This window comes from Podarcis vaucheri (assembly GCF_965113315.1).
Source record: "Podarcis vaucheri genome assembly, chromosome: 4".
Classification (NCBI taxonomy): domain Eukaryota; kingdom Metazoa; phylum Chordata; class Lepidosauria; order Squamata; family Lacertidae; genus Podarcis; species Podarcis vaucheri.
Window position 1 is genome coordinate 16,672,943 of NC_138762.1, and position 17,361 is coordinate 16,690,303.

General features: G+C 46.9%; 1 protein-coding gene across 1 annotated transcript in view; it reads left to right on the forward strand.

The window, feature by feature from the left end:
- The first annotated feature begins 219 nt into the window (after positions 1-219).
- LOC309531603 (N-acetylated-alpha-linked acidic dipeptidase 2-like) overlaps positions 220-17,361 on the forward strand; it is a 36,489-nt gene continuing 19,347 nt past the window's right edge. Inside the window, exons 1-8 of the mRNA XM_082221192.1 lie at positions 220-401; positions 5,681-5,792; positions 8,422-8,608; positions 10,595-10,696; positions 13,017-13,142; positions 15,561-15,747; positions 15,899-15,992; positions 16,618-16,720. Of these exons, the coding sequence (XP_082077318.1) occupies positions 320-401; positions 5,681-5,792; positions 8,422-8,608; positions 10,595-10,696; positions 13,017-13,142; positions 15,561-15,747; positions 15,899-15,992; positions 16,618-16,720 (993 nt within the window). The 5' untranslated portion in view covers positions 220-319. The remainder of the gene's footprint in view (positions 402-5,680; positions 5,793-8,421; positions 8,609-10,594; positions 10,697-13,016; positions 13,143-15,560; positions 15,748-15,898; positions 15,993-16,617; positions 16,721-17,361) is intronic.

Here is a 17,361-nt window from a genome sequence, read left to right on the forward strand (position 1 = left end):
AAGTACAGAGAGGGGGGGGGTGGAAAAGAGAAAAACATCTTGATCTTTCCTTGTTTTCTTTTTTAATGGCAGTTTTGCAAACTTCTGGGGGAGGGAACCTTTGTGTCTTGCCGGCAGGAGACGTCCAGTGCCCACACAGGGGGGCCCTCCTGGCCTGGAGCGCCCCTCCAGCAACCTCGGCTCAACTCTCCCCTGCCCCCTTTCTCTCGACGTGAGAAAGATCTCACAGTGGGAGGAGGGACGGCTCGGATCCTCTCCCAAGAGGGTTGCGAAAGCCCGTCCCGTCCTGAGCAAGCCTCCTTTCGCTCCGGGACTCGCCATGGCCAGGAGGAAGGTGGCTATCTGCAGCTGGCTGGGCTTCGTGGCTCTGCTGGCGATCTTCCTGCTGGGGCTCTTGGTGGGTGAGTCGAGTGAGGATCCTGGCTTGTGGGCTCCGGGAAAAGGGGGCAGCCCCCTACTTGGAACAGGGCGCGCGAGGTGGGGTGGGCGAGGCGGAAATCAGAGCTGGGCTTCGCGCGCGTCAAAGCAGCCAGACGGGCTTCCCTGAGCGCACGGATCTCTTCGGGGGAAGGGCTACGGCTCAGTGGTTAAAGCAAGAAGATCGCGGGTTCGATCCCCGGCATCTCCAGGGAGGGTCGGGAGAGAAACCTGTCTGAAATCCTGATTTGCTGCTGCCAGTCCTGAGCTGGGCGCAGCGCACAGTGAGAGGAGAGGTGGCGGTGGGGTGGTCAGGTAGCAACAGAAGAGGGAAATCTCTGCTGTCTGACACTTCGGTGGGTGTGGGACAAATAGTTCCGACCTAGTTAAAGGCAGCTTCCTGTGCACCCACACTGCATGGGACAAGCGCTTTGCACATGCTCCGAGGCGCTCTTGTTGCTCCCGCTTTGCACATGCTCCGAGGCTGAGCGCAGGCATTCCAAACGGACTCTGTCGTTTGCTGGAAGTCCCAGCGAACCCCAATAATAATAATAATAATAATAATAATAATAATAATAATAATAATAATAATAATTTATTTATACCCGCCCATCTGTCTGGGTTTCCCCAGCCACTCTGGGCAGCTTCCAATGAAACACTAAAATACAGTAACCTATTAAACATTAAAAGCTTCCCTAAAGCAAGTGTGGGAGCCAGTGTGGTGTAGTGGTTAAGAGCAGTAGTCTCCTAATCTGGGGAACCGGGTTCATGTCTCCGCTCCTCCACATGCAGCTGCTGGGTGACCTTGGGCTAGTCACACTTCTTGGAAGTCTCTCAGCCCCACTCACCTCACAGAGTGTTTGTTGTGGGGGAGGAAGGGAAAGGAGAATGTTAGCCGCTTTGAGACTCCTTAAAGGGAGTGAAAGGCGGGATATCAAATCCAAACTCCTCTTCTTCTTCTTCTTCTAAACAGGGCTGCCTTCAGATATCTTCTAAAAGTTTGGTAGTTATTTTTCTCTTTGACATCTGATGGGAGGGCGTTCCACAGGGCGGGTGCCACTACCGAGAAGGCCCTCTGCCTGGTTCCCTGTAACCTGGCTTCTCGCAGTGAGGGAACCGCCAGAAGGCCCTCGGAGCTGGACCTCAGTGTCCGCGTAGAATGATGGGGGTGGAGACGCTCCTTCAGATATACTGGACTGGGACTTTTTGTACTCCTGTTATGTATTGACCTTGTCACAGGCACCCTTTGGATTCAGAACCTCTTCCCACCAAGACACAGGGTTTTTGGCAAACCTGCTGGACCCTTCAGCGGGCGATGTTATTGGGGAAGCCCATCCCTTAAACCTTCCATGCCCATTGCATTGCCCATCCAAGCTAAGGTGATGCTTGGATAATCAGATGCCTTTTATTCTCCCAAAGCGGCGCAACCAATTACAAAGGAAGGACACCCATTTTATCATCTAGGACCTAGGTAATAGCAGAGTAATCCATATGCTTCTGGCACCACATTCTCAAATTTCCCATTTCTAACGTATTTATAGGGTGCCAGAAAACAAGCCTCCTGTAAAACCTCATGGCTTTTTATATTTAAAAAAATGTTGACAGGTGATGAGTGTGACCTGCAACAGAGTGTTGCAGCGCATCTTCCCTCTGAAGAGGAGTGCTCCTGTTGAGGGTTCAGATCAGCCATTCATTCCAAACAGATTATCCCAATCCTCCCAAATCCTGGTTTTCTGTTTGTTTCTTTTCCAACTGATAGTCAATATTCTGTGGATATTGAGCATGCAGAGTAGTCTCCTATTTTGTGTGTGACCTTTGAGGTTTTGTACTTCCGCAAGCTTCAGGAGATGCCTTGAATACGCTGGATAACTCTGTTTTGGCTCCAGTCCTGTCGGCACCTGAGTTCACTGTTAGAAGGACTAATGAGAAAGACCTGAAACCTTGGGGAACTGCTACCAGCCAGAGCAGACAATATTGGCCTAGATGAATTGGCCAAAATGATAATGACTCCCTGTGTTCTGTTGCAGTGAGACTGTTTCGGCTCAATGCATCTTTATGCTTGCTTTATTTTACGGTCCTCTTTATGGGGGAGGATAGAGGTGAAGCTTTGAAACAGCACAACTCTTAAGACAGGCAGGCCTTTTGCTGAGACTGAACACTTACATAACCCCGGTAAAGGAAGCAAGTCTGTCAAGGCAAGATTGTTGTAATTGTTGTTTTTTCCCCTTCCGTCTGCTCACAAATACACAAAAGGAGTAATTTGGAAAGCTCTGTGTTATGTTTGATAAGCTGACAGTAGGGGCTTTTATTTCCTTAGCAAAGACATCGTGTCGTGCTGGTTCCTCACCCCCCCCCAATCCACCCCGATCATCCAAAACTTCTGTTTTTGCTTTAAGCTGCTGAGGGTTTTTCTAAAGAAGGCAGGCTTGCAGCTTCCTAGCAGTGGTGCTCTCTGAACAGGACTTTGTGGCAGATACCCCAGGCTCCACTCAGCAGAAGAAACAGCCCCAGCATTGGCTTATCACGTTTTGAAACCAGTGAAGTAATGTGCAAGTAATGTATGGGGTGTTAGGGGAGGGGTCATATTTCTGGTGGGGACACATCATGCTCCTTCTGGGGTAGTTTGTCTACCTTTGGGTCCCACCCTGCATTCACCTCTCACCTGTGGTGACAGTACAGTGGTACCTCGGGTTAAGAACTTAATTTGTTCCGGAGGTCCGTTCTTAACCTGAAACTGTTCTTAACCTAAGGTACCACTTCAGCTAATGGGGCCTCCAGCTGCCACCGTGCAATCACTGCATGATTTCTGTTCTCAGCCTGAAGCAAAGTTGTTAACCCGAGGTACTATTTCTGGGTTAGCAGAGTCCGTAACCTGAAGCATCTGTAACCCGAGGTAGTCACAACCTGGGGAAGCAATCTGTAACCCGAGGGGTAGTCACAACCTGGGGAACAGCTTCCCTGGCCGGCTAAACCAGGTAAGGGTAGCTGGTGGGGTTCAAACTGCACAGTGGTAAAATGCACATTCATTGCCCCACCAATAACAACAACAACAACAACTTATTACTTACTCCCCAACCACTCAGGGCAGCTTCCAACAGAATATTAAAAACACAATAAAACACTAAAAACTTCCCTAAACAGGGCTGCCTTCAGATGTCTTGGAAAAGTCAGATAGTTGTTTATTTCCTTGACATCTGATGGGAGGGCGTTCCACAGGGCAGGTGCCACTACCGAGAAGGCCCTCTGCCTGGTTCCCTGTAACCTCACTTCTTGCAGGGAGGGAACTACCAGAATGCCCTTGGAGCTGGAGCTCAGTGAACTATGGGGGGTGGAGACGCTCCTTCAGGTATACAGGACCAAGGCCGTTTAGGGCTTTCAAGGTCAGCACCAACACTTTGAATTGTGCTCAGAAATGTACTGGGAGCCAATGTAGGTCTTTCAGGACTGGTGTTATATGGTCTCGGCAGCCACTCCCAGTCACTGGCCCCGCCCACCCCTGGCATGTGGCCCCCAGAAAGTTGCCCGAAAGAGAATGTGGCCCTCAGACTGAAAAATCTTTTCCACCCCTCACTCTAGAGTGGATTCATTTCCCTCCTGCAGCTCCTCTTGCTGACAACTCTCCTTTGTGATCCCTGAGCGAGGGAAGGCATGTGAGCAATGCCACCGAACCAGCCAAAGCTCCGCTCATCTCTTTATTAGGCAGCCCAAGGGAGCAGTGACTCAGATAGCTCTTGCTCAGCTCAAGGGCTTTCTAATTTTATTTTTAATAAACAGAACAAAACAGAAATGCGGGCCGCTTACTGGTTTAGCTCCAAACTTGCCTGAGTATATATACAAGATTCTTTCCTGTGTCTTGGCAGCTTGTTTCGTTTAGCCTGGTGTTGCCAACTTTTGAAGCGGCTCCTATAGCTGTCTATTTGCTCCTAGAGTACATGGGGAGGAGTTAACCCTTCCATCCCCAGCTGCGAGCCTTCCCCAAAGATGTCCCCTATAGCCGCTGGACTGAATACAGTCTTCCATTGGCTCTAATAGGAGGCCAATTCCAAGCCTAACTGCCACACCAGGGAAATTGTGGAATTGTAGAGTTAGAAAAGAACCCAAGGGCCACCTAGCCCAATGTCCTGCAGTGCAGGAATCGCAACACATGGTTCCCCATCCAGTTTGAAACCATCCTGGACCCTGCTTAGCTTTGCAAATGTGCTAGCAGATTTACTGCTGCACCACTCCTCACGGGGTTGTTGTGAGGATGAAATTGAGAGGAGGGTGGGGGGGAGATCCATGTTGGCCACCTTGAGCTCCTTTGAGAAAACACAGGGTGATTCATAATGGAAGCTGTATCCTTCATTATGAATCACCCCGTAATAAGACCTAAATATATCTACACAGTATATACCTGAGGTGTGAGGACACATGGGAGGAGGGGGAGGGAGAGAGGGAGGCTGCTCCAACCATTACATTACACTGCCTCCCATCAGATGTGAAGGAAATAAGCAGCTATCTTATTTTTAAAAGGCCCCCTGTTTAGGGGAGTTTTTTAATATTTAATGCTGTATTGTTTTTAACACTCGATTGGGAGTTGCCCAGAGTGGCTGGGGAAACTCAGCCAGATGGGCGGAGTATAAATAAATAAATTATTATTATTATTATTATTATTATTATTATTATTTCATGACCTTGGGCCAGTAACTCCCTCTCAGCCTAGATGACCTCATGGGGTTGTTTTGAGGGTGAAATCAAGGGGGGGGACGACATCTGGGTAGGCCCCCTTGAGCTCCTTGGGAAAAAGAGAACACACACACACACGAAACTGGGGAATGAGGACACAAGGAGAGGAAGGGGAGGGAGAGAGAGAGAGAGAGAGAGACTGCTCTAACCACTGTGCCCCACTCCCTTGCATGACCTTGGGCCAGTTGCTGTCTCTCTCCCTCTCTCTCTCTCAGCCTGAAGCCAGAAGAGGAGGCCACTGCGGTTACATATGGTCCATGGAGCAGAGATTCATCACCCCTCCTTTAACAGACGCAGAACTTGCCAAGGATAGTGTTTTGTTCCACAGTATGAGAAGCCTACTGATTTCTCTGGTCACATCCACATGGCACATTTAAAGCACAGGTTTTCCCTGGAAATAATCCCATCACATTGGATGATGGGCAAGTGAAAGGAACCTTGATATCTTCTTGGCTGGTGCAATCCCATAATAGTAGTGCTTGGAAGGACACGGGGGGGGGGGGCAGAACTGACGGTTGTCATTGCGACGGCATTGCAGGATGGTGCGTGAAATCGTCGAACAAGCCAGCTGGCGCAACACACGTCTTTCGAAATGCAAGAAGGCAGCTTTTTGCAGAACTGAAGGCGGAAAACATCCGGGAATTTCTGCGGTGAGTTTTGGTGCTTTCTTTGGTGACTGTTTTAAAAGTTGTAAAAATGCAGAGCAAGCTCCAGAATGACGTGAACAGACTGCCAAGTGAAAGGCAGTGGAAGCCAAAACAGGATCAGGCCCCTGCTTCAGTCTGTTATAGGAAAAAAATGGGGTTGGCATATGCAGCCCAACTCCCCATCGAGGGACCCTGTGCCCTCTAAATCCATTATCAGTCAGAGAAGAATGGATGGAGGCAAAATCCAGTGAAAGCAAGTCAGATCTTTATTTTTCTGTTGCAACAGAGTTCCCTCCCCACCCCACCCCCATTGCAAGGAGGTGAGGACCCAGAACAAAGGTGTGCAAGAACTTTTAAAGACTTTAGAAATCGCCCGGCCCCTTAGCCAAAAAACACCCCAAAAGCATCATGCATAACATCACAGAAAGAGGCAGTCTACAACAGAAATTAGAGTGTGTGGCTGAGGGCCATATTTCCTTCCTTCCAAGGATCCACATGCCAGTGGTGGGTGGGGTCCCAAGCAAAAGTGGGGAGAGCAATAAATGTGAATTTTACTTTTGTGCAGGAGGCTAGCTTCTGCACATACTCACACACCCTTCTCTATGTCACAAGAGACTAGGGCCCTGCGGGACTTGACATCTTTCCGCAGGGCCTGCAAGACAGCTGTTCTGCCTGGCCTTTGGTTTGGACTCAGTCTGACCCTTATGGTCTTGATTGATCAGCTACTTTAAAATGAGGCTGCATTTTAAACTGCATTTTAACCTGTATTTTAATTTGCCCCCCCTCTTTCCCCCCTATTATTACTGTGATTTTATTGGTGTTAGACGCCCTGAGCCTGGCTCTGACTGGGGAGGGCGGGGTATAAATATATTATTGTTGTTGTTGTTGTTGTTGTTGTTGTTGTTGTTGTTAATGTTGCATTCAGATGAGCAAAAGGTGCTATCAGAGGTCAGGCAGAAATGCTCCTGGTACAAGGCAGGGGGTGGGTGGGCAAAGGGGATTTCCAAGGCTCAGAGAGAGAAGCTTGGAGGGCCACATTTGACCCCTAGGCCTGAGGGTTCCCCCACCTCTGTCCTAGAGGGTGACAGGGGTGGTGCTTAGCATTCTTCCCCCCTGCTCTTGCTGCTCAAACCTTGAACATCTGGGGAGAGATAAAGGAGGTACAGATTGGAAACCTTCTCAGATGCAGAGCATCACATGAAGAACAGACTCAGCTGACTAACCATCAGAGTTGCTTGGACTGTAATTTGCTGCAGACGTTGATTAATCATTGAACCACAATGTCTGCCTTTGGAGAGGAGGCAGTCATGTGCCTCCATCCTATCTAACCACCTGGTTTTCTTTTATCCCTCACCACCCCCACACATATTCCGCATACCCTACTGACCACAACCCTGCAATTTCACATATAGACATAGCACTCATTTAAACTTTAACCCACTTGAGAATCCACTCTTGGAAAATACCCTGAAAAGGATGCATTTCCGTTGGAATTTTTCCAGTTTGCCACATATCTGCTCTGCTTAAGGCAGCAGTTAATCATTCTTGCCCCTTGCCAAATGATGACTACTTAATTTGTTTGCTTTTGGACACGGCAGCACAGACTTGTGGAACTGTAAGCATTATCTTACTATATATAAAGAAAAGTAAGGCTGTCGTCACGCTGCAGTTTTCATGGCCAGAAGCAGGCGGCCCAGGCAAGCTGTAGAATGAAGAATCATGCAGGGAGGGAGATACTTCACAGATGGTTTGGCTGGACTAGATAGGCTTCTGGTCTGATGCAGCAGAATCTTAGGTTCAGAGTAGTACAATAGTTCACTAGATGGACTGATGAATTTTCTTAAATAAGGGGTAGGCAACTGCTTTCAGACCAAGGACTGTATTACTATCTGGGGAACCTTCTGAGGGGCAGATACACAGGGCAGAAAGGGTCAGAGGCAAACTGGGCAGAGCAATGCATGCAAATAGTGCCTTTACACAGCAGGCTAGTCACGCTCAAACATCTTTCATCCAGGAAAACAAGAGACATCATAGAAGAGTTTGGAAGGGGCCATTAGGGTCATCTAGTCCAACCCCCTGCAAGGCAGGAATCTTTTGCCCAGTGTGGGGCTTGATCCCACAACCCTGAGATCTAGAGTCTTGTACTCTACTGACTGAGCTATCCCAGCAGAGTTCAGGCCAGAGCTCAGCCAGGCAAATAAACCCAAGGCCGAAAGTAAGGACCAGTGAAAGCAGTGGCCCCTGAGAAGAGTTTTGAGGGCCACATTCAGAGGGCCACATTCAAGCCCCTGGACCAGTCCCTCCCCAGCTGTTGTTGGACTACAGTTCCCATCATCCCTAGCTAGCAGGACCAGTGGTCAGGAATGATGGGAGTTGTAGTCTCACAAGAGCTGGGGAGAATAAAACTGCCCTGGACTGTCTTAAACCCCCACACCCATTTTTTAACACAAAGATGCATCCTTTGTGGGAGGGGCAAAGATGATATGGAATAGAATTATTTTGGAATCACCTACCTTGGCTATTCTAAACCATTTTGGAAAAGGTTTGCCTGCTTTGCCCTTTGGGGAACCGGAGATCCCAGTGCTTATCCTCTCTCTTTTTAAAAAAAACCAACCTCTGTGGTTCATTTCAGCTCTTTCACGAAGCTCCCTCATGTGGCAGGAACAGAACAAAATCTTCACCTGGCAAGACGGATACAAGCCCAGTGGAAGGAATTTGGCTTAGATACAGCCGAGCTGGTTCATTACGATGTCCTACTTTCCTACCCAAATCAAAGCGCCCCCAACTATGTTGCCATTACTGATGATCATGGAAACGAGGTAAAGAGGGCAGAATGTTCCCTCTGCTGCATGCGAGCTGAAAGAAAAGAAAGAATCGCATTCAGGAGGGCTAAACTGTGTCAGATCTCGGAATCAAATTTGAAAGCGGGTGGCTTTTGTATTCCAGGCGCTGCCAATCTTTCTTGGGGGAGGGGTTTACACGGGTACATTTGGATTTTTGAAAGGGTGCCAAGAGTACCGCCTCTTCAGGTTGCTTCTCTCCTATGCCCTGGCAGACACACAGAAAGAGAGGAACCACACACATGTGTGTGCAAACACAGAGAGTGTCTTTACTGGGTAAAAAATGGATCCGGTAGAATGAAGATGGATTCGCATTAGTTTGCATGATTTCATATGATGTCCTCTCCAAAAAACAAACAAACACCCCACTATCAAATCAAACCTTTGTAGGGCACTGCAAAGTAAGAAGAGCAGTGCAGGATCAGGCCCAAGGCCCATCTTGTCCAGCACTCTGTTCTCACAGTGGCCACAGTGGCGTAGCGTGGGGGGTGCAGGGGGGGCCGGCCGCACCGGGCACAACATCTGGGGGTTAGGGTTAGGGTGCGCAAATCCACGGGTTAGGGGGCGCAAATTACTTGCCTTGCCCCGGGTGCTGACAACCCACGCTACGCCACTGAGTGGCCAGTCTTATGGGAAGTCGATAAACAGAACCTGTGAAAAATCACAGATCTAGTGTGTTTGCCAGAGCCAGAAAAACATTGGAATGCTTCTGCAAGGTCAAGGCACAACACTGGAACCAGTGCTGTGAAGAACTGGACCAGTGTAATAGTTAGTGTCAGACTAGGACCCGGGAGACCAGGGATCAAGTCCCCGCTTAGTCAGGGAGCTCCCTGAGTGACCTTAGGTCCGGCACAGCCTCTTACTATAACCTACCCCAATAATAATAATAATAATAATAATAATAATAATAATAATAATAATAATATTTATACCCCGCCCATCTGGCTGGGCTTCCCCAGCCACTCTGGTGGCTTCCAACAAAATATTAAAATACATTAATGCATCAAACATTAAAAGCTTACCTAAACAGGGCTGCCTTCAGATATCTTCTAAAAGTCAGGTAGTTGTTCTTCTCTTTGAGATCTGGTGGGAGGGCGTTCCACAGGGTGGGTGCCACTACCAAGAAGGCCCTCTGCCTGGTTCCCTGTAGCTTTGCTTCTTGCAGCGAGGGAACTGCCAGAAGGCCTTCGGTGCTGGACCTCAGCATCCAGGCAGAACGATGGGGATGGAGACGCTCCTTCAGATATACTGGACCGGGGCCATTTATACTACCTCAGAGGGTTGTTGGGTGGATTCAATGAGGAGAGAGAGAACCATACCCACCACCTTGAACTAGCGAGTGAAAAAGGTGGTGTATAAACCAACAAACTTTCCTTCCCTCTCCTCTCCCTGAACAGATTTTTGTTTGGGGGGGGGCGTAACAGGAAAGGGAAGAGTAATTCTGTTGGACAACCAAAATTCCCTGCATTAGCTGAAGCCCATTGCTGGATGTTGCCTATTAACCCAAGGCACAGGTCGTCAAGTCTTCAATATTTTTTTAAACAGTGTGACCAACAAATTATGCCACACATCATGGGCCAAAATGTTTGGCGACCCCTGTTTTAGCTGCTCAGGTACCGCCCTGAGCCATGAGAAAAACACAGAGTTAGGAGAGGAGTTGGGAAAGGCAGTACTCTCCCAATTCCCTCCTTTCATTCTGTGTGTTTTTCAAGAGGGGTAGTCATGCTCTCCACCTTGACCAGTGAGCAAGGTCGTTGGAGGACTTGGAGAGTTTGTGGACACCAGCCAGGTCCTCAAACCATGGGCACCTAGCTGGTAGCCCAGCTCTTTCCAGAAACAACAACAACAATAGAGGCTATTTGGCATTCAAAATATCAAATTCCAATTCTTAATGAGTACAAACTTTTTCTGAATGTATGTGACATGCTACTCCAGCTTTCTAATAGTGTCTCTTCTTGCGAACAGATTTTCAACACGTCACTCTTTGAGCTTCCTCCTTCAGGATATGAAAACATCTCAGAGGTGCTGCCGCCATATAACGCTTTTTCGGCGCAAGGCATGCCAACGGTAAGGAGTGGGAAAACACAAATCCAGCCCTCGGAAGTCCGTGTGGGAAGGAGAGTGAAAAGTTCGCAAGCTAGGCAAGAAGACAATAATGGTATTGATATTGAGTATCTCCACGTTGTGCCTCTGAGCATGGGCGAAGTGTAAAGGGAGGGTTTGGGGTTGGCGAGCGATATGAGCAGGCACGCCAAGCCCTAGTAAGTCCATAGACTTCTTTGGACTACAAAACCTCAGGGGCCCTCACCAATGATGGTACTTTTCTTACCTCAATCCTGCAGATCGTAAACCACAAGTTTCATAAACATTTAGTCTTGGTGCCTGGGTCTGGACACTCTTATTATGGGGTGCAGAGCTGACAAGAGAGTGAGTTAGGGTATTGTTGCCCCTTGCACATCTCTCTACATCTCCCATACGTTTTCCTGACATGTGTGGACTTACAGTCTTTCCAGCTTGCGCATCACTGGTTTTAGAGTCATTGAGCACCCCAAATGTGCTGTTCTTCTATCTTCTTTCTCCTTTCCTCCATATCGACAGGACCTTGAAAATAACACTTATCTCAGCCTCCTTGCTTCAGCTTCCTAAAACAAACCCATCCAGGCATTCTGTGACTTCATTGTGATAAGGTTCAAATTGCTACAGCTAATAGTGTGGCAGAAAGCAGGTGTTAACTTCAACTGTAACCTAACTTCAAGGTTTTAAGGGTTTAACTGCAGGCTGCAATTTGATTTATTTATTTTTGTAGGGTAATTTTTTCTTAAAAGATTTCTGTTACATATATTCCACATTTATACAATAGCCAATAAAACAAAACATCAATCAGTTATGTATTGTTTGTGGAACGAAAGCAACAGCAGTAAATACCAAACTTATTCGCTGATATGATTTCCATTCTGGACATGAGACGAACAAATGAAAGATGCTGATTCCCGGACCATCCGCAGCCAGATTTAGAAGGCGATTGGGCCGAATCCGGCCCCCGGGCCTTAGTTTGCCTACCCATGCTCTATAATATTGAACTCAAGTAGTCAGTGTCAACAGCTGTGGAGTCAAAATTGAGAAACAAGAGGGAGATATCAATATGTTCAAACTTACTGTGGAAGAAGGGAACCCCTCCCCCCACCAAAGCAGGCAAAAAAACCATTTTTTCTTGAGTTTCAAATGGTAAAGAAAAAAGGAAAATTGGTTGTGGGACACAACGGAGTGTCCTGGAAGAAGGCATGGCTGGAATCCTGAACAAGGAATATTTTACCAGGCGCTAAGAGCACAATACAGCATTCTTACTTATTCATTTTCTGGCCCATCCCCAAGGGCAGCCCCCTATATAATGTATCACAGTAGTCTAGATGCGAGTTGACCATTGCAAGGCTCCCCAAGTTCATGCGTTTTGATATAGGTGTTTTAAAGTGTACCACAAGTACAGTGGTACCTTGGGTTACATATGCTTCAGGTTACATACGCTTCAGGTTACAGACTCCGCTAACCCAGAAATAGTACCTTGGGTTAAGAACTTTGCTTCAGAATAAGAACAGAAATCGTGCCCCGGCGGCGTGGCAGCAGCAGGAGGCCCCATTAGCTAAAATGGTGCTTCAGGTTAAGAACAATTTCAGGTTAAGAACGGACCTCCAGAACGAATTAAGTACTTAACCCGAGGTACCACTGTACAGTGGAACCTCGGTTTTCAAACGTAATCCATTCCAGAAGACTGTTTGACTTTCGAAACATTCAAAAACTGAGGCACAAAGGGCTGAGAAAATCGAAAAACATGCAGCGGGAGCCATTCGACTTCTGAGGCACGTTCAAAAACGGAAGCATTTCCTTCCGGGTTTTGGGCGTTCGGGTTCCGAAACGTTTGTCAACAGAGACGTTCGAGAACCGATGTTCCACTGTATAAGAGATTCCCAATGTAACCATGGACAGTGACATCAAATGTAATATTTTTGCAAGTTAAGATGCTGAGTAAGGCTAAATGATAGAGGGTAAGGATTTGCTGAACTAAATATCTGAATTGGAATACAAAAAGGGAGGTGTGAGGAGGTCAAGAAACTAGTGAATGAAATATAAGATACGAAAATACTAATCTTTTTTCTGTTTTGCTTAATGGCGTTTTTTATTCTTTTTTATTCTATTTTGTTAACTGTTTTTTATTGTGTATTTCTTATGTGTTTTGTTTTGTATTTTTTATTTTATTTTCGTAGTTTTTCTTGGCTTTTGTATTCTATGTTTAAATTTTGAAGCCTTTGATTGTTTATGAAACGTCAATAAATATTACTTTAAAAAAACAACAAAAAAAAATGTAATATTTTTCCCCCCACCCCACAAAAAGGCAGATCTGGTGTATGTGAATTACGGCCGCACCGAAGACTTTTTCAAACTAGAGCGTGAGATGGGAATCAACTGTACAGGAAAGATTGTCATTGCCCGATATGGGAAAATATTCCGAGGAAACAAAGTAAGTTGATAATATCTCTGCTGCTGCTGCATTCTCTTTCCTTCTTCCTCCCCATTTCCTTCCCCAATAATAAATCTTTTCAGAGGCTGCTTTTCAGGTTTCTGTGTTGAAATACATCAGGTGGGAATGAGGGAGCAAACTCCCCAGGTGAGGGGGGGTTAGGGTGGATCATACCACTTCAGTTTGCAGGTAGAGATCCCATTTTTTAGTTCTGCCTGCTGTAAAAACACCTCCCCACAAGTAGAAACCTGCATAGCATAAAGCAAATTATGCCAGAAGCAATATTCCTAATATTACTGCGATTTGTTTTTACCTGAAAAGCTTTGTTTCGTTGTTAATGCCAGGGAGTGTTTGAACATGTTATGTTCCCCTATAGTCTGCAGTGGTGTGTTCCATTTCATCATATGGTTGTATGACAGGCTCTCCCATTAAAGGTGGCAGATGGGTAGCCAGTGTTCTGGGTGTTTAAAAGAGTCAGCTCTCCCTCTTAGCTGTAATGGAGATGTCTGTTTTAACTGTTTGTTGTAAGGTTCCTTTATTAAAGAGCAGCCGGGTATTTTGTTCATGTGAAGAATGCCTTGTGTCCACTTATATCCCACCCAGAGGGTCACGTCTGAAACAAAACCATATATTTTTTATTTATTTACACTCAGTGAGGGTTTCAAGCTTTATGGTTTATTCATGTGAGGCAGAATCCTTAGCTTCAGGCAAATGCTCTTTACAGAGAACTTCAAAAGCTTATTCAGCTTATTTAAACATAGGGTGGATCTACACACAGGGGGGAAACGTTATAAATAAGTCAGAAATTAAATTGTTATAACAAAAGAAAAAAACGATATGGAAATTGCTTAATGTTTATTATTATTTTGCTCTCTGGTTCCACCAGATGTTGCATGTTTGTAACGCATCCCGAACGTTGTTTCTTGGCTAATGTAGCTGAGTCCCTAGTTTCAGGATAGACTATTTCCACCTATTAATATTACCATACCAGCAACACTCTCACTGTCCCTTCTAGGAATTGGACTTGGAATGAAACTGAGTTGTGCTGCCTAGCTAACCCCAGATCCCTAGCCGGGCAGATCCTTCTGTTCCCCAGAGAGCCAGTGTGGTGTAGTGGTTAAGAACGGTGGACTCGTAACCTGGTGAACTGGGTTTGCTTCCCCACTCCTCCACATGCAGCTGCTGGGTGACCTTGGGCCAGTCACACTTCTTTGAAGTCTCTCAGCCCCACTCACCTCACAGAGTGTTTGTTGTGGGGGAGGAAGGGAAAGGAGAATGTTAGCTGCTTTGAGACTCCTTTGGGTAGTGATAAAGCGGGATATCAAATGCAAGCTCCTCTTCTTCTTCTTCAGAGGCGAGGGGGTGTCAGGGGAAGCAAAAACTTGGCCCCCACTGGAGAGGAGCCACAGGGTGCAGCCAGAGGGGCTCCCCCAATTCCCACAGGGTGGCAGCTCTTCTCTGCCTCCTCCTCCTCCCTGCTGCTCCAGCGCCACCTCACAGTAGACCACTTTGAACTTCTCCTCCTGCAGGTCCCACTGCAGCAGGAGGTGCCTCCACCTCGATAGTAGCTGGGGGTTCAAGCACATCTAAAATGGCCACAGGTTCTCCAGTCACATTATTATTATTATTATTATTATTATTATTATTATTATTATTATTATTATTAATAATACCCTGCCCTCCCCAGCCAAGGCCTGGCTCAGGGAAGCCAACACCAGGTATAAAACAATTGATAAAATACAACTTAAAAACAAGATTAAAATACAACATTAAAATGCAGCCTCATTTCAGTAAAGGTAAAGGGACCCCTGACCATTAGGTCCAGTTGCAGATGACTCTGGGGTTGCGGCGCTCATCTCACTTTATTGGCCGAGGGAGCCGGCGTACAGCTTCCGGGTCATGTGGCCAGCATGACTGAGCCGCTTCTGGCGAACCAGAGCAGCGCACAAAACCGCTGGAGTGGTACCTATTTATCTACTTGCACTTTGACGTGCTTTTGAACTGCTAGGTTGGCAGGAGTAGGGACCAAGAAATGGGAGCTCACCCCGTCATGGGGATTCGAACCGCCGACCTTCTGATCGGCAAGTCCTAGGCTCTGTGGTTTAACCCACAGCGCCACCCGCGCAGAAACTCAAATAAAAAACTTTGGGGGGGTGAAAACGTCAAATCTTCACCAAGGCCAACTATCCAGACTGGTCTTACGTGGGCCAGAAAAAAAGCCAAGGAAGTCCCCAAATAGGAGTTCCATCACAGAAGGAGAAAGGAAAAAGGATAGGGGGGAGGGGGATCAAGTTGATTCCAAGCCAAAGGCCAGACTTATTCCAGTGGCAACAAGACAAGGAACAAATGCCACTGATTTCTTGGGCTACGGCGACGCACCTTTTGAAAACCACTTCTTAATGTTTGGCTGCTCTGTAGGTTAAAAATGCCATGTTAGCTGGAGCTAAAGGGATTATCCTTTACTCAGACTCTGCGGATTACTGCGCCCCTGGAATCGAGCCCTATCCGCATGGGTGGAATCTCCCTGGAGGAGGAGTGCAGCGCGGGAATGTCTTAAACCTCAATGGTGCAGGAGATCCCCTTACCCCGGGGTATCCAGCCAAAGGTTAGTGATGTACCCAACACAGTCTTACACTTGGGAAGTAAGTTTAACTATTTGCTTCATGGGGTGAGTTTCAAGGTTTCCTGTCTGTTCAGCATTCAACCAGATTTGCTTGCACAAAGCTTACACAGTGGTTATCCTCTTGGTTCCTCAGAATATACCTTCAGATATGGAGTTGACGACGGAGTAGGGATTCCCAGAATCCCAGTTCATCCCATTGGCTACCACGATGCTGAAATTTTATTACGGTATGTGGATTTCAGTCGTCTCTGGTGTTTGCAGAAAGCAGGCTGAGCTCATATTGTTATTCTAGCAATATTAAAATATCGTTGTTTTACCCCCTGTTTTTATTGATATGGAAAAAGAACTGGCATGACACCGTATTTACCTTGGAAATATGAGCTTGGCTCCTAATCTCACACTGCTTAAACTAAGATTTAGGCTCAAATCTCCATTTAGCCATGAAGGTCATTGGATGGGTCAGCCTAGTTTATTTTTAGCCTAACTAAATTTCAGTGTATCTGTGAGGACAAAATTGTGAGGTGGGCATGCTTTATATGCTCTCCTGAGCTCCGTGGAGGAAGGATTGGATTGAAAACATTATAAGTAAAGAAAATAAGTTAAACTGGATGTTTCCTCTGAAACACAATCATTTTGACATAGTAGGACTGCTACCTGGAATACAGCAATTCACAATTCTGCATGCATATCCAGAAGCCTTGACCCTAAAACAGAAAGCATATCACATATTAATTTGATGACAAGCCCTAAAGCCACTAAATTTTGGGCCCCCTTCATCCTTGACATTTGGGAATTAAGGAGATGATGGCTGCTAATTTAATGACCTTGTCTGTCTTGGTTTCCCTGCTACAGGTCCATGGGAGGCCCTCCACCTCCAGATGAGAGTTGGAAGGGAAATCTCAATGTGTCCTATAACACTGGGCCTGGATTTTCCGGCACCTACTCCAGAAGGTCAGTCTGAACACTTCTACCATCCAGCTGCCGTTCTGAACCCTATGAAACAGCCTATGAAATATGAGAGTTGCTGCCATTTCCTGGAAGATCTTCTGTGTCTTTCACGTAGCATATTGCCTACACAAATGGCATATCCCAGTGGTACCTGGTGCCCATCAGAACTGGCAAGGCAGAAGGTATGGAGGCCAACAGTAGGTGGCGCCAAAGCCAAGGACGGGCAGAGCCAACTCATTCTGTTTTTGTCCTTGCTCTCCCTGCAGAGTTCAACAAGGGGAAAACTTGAGACTAAGGAGAAATAGAAGAACATAGGAAGTGGACTTATATCAAGGCAAACCATTGGGTCTCTCTAGCTTTGCTACTAAGCTATGGCCCTTTCCCCCAATCAGGGCCAGCCCTATCATTAGGCAGAAGGACGTGGCCATCTCAGGTGGTGGATGCTGGAGTGCTGGGAGTGGTGGTGAGGTGTTGTGGGACACATGACCTGCTTTGCACCTCCCTCAGCTACCCTGCAGTGGAAGATGCCGTTCTGTCACCAGTGTCAATGTTTCTACTGCCAGTTGAGTCAACTTTGAGTGGTAGCGGCAGGTTCCATGTTGCCTTTTGCCTCAGTCGGCAAAATCTCTTGCGCTGACCCAGTTCATG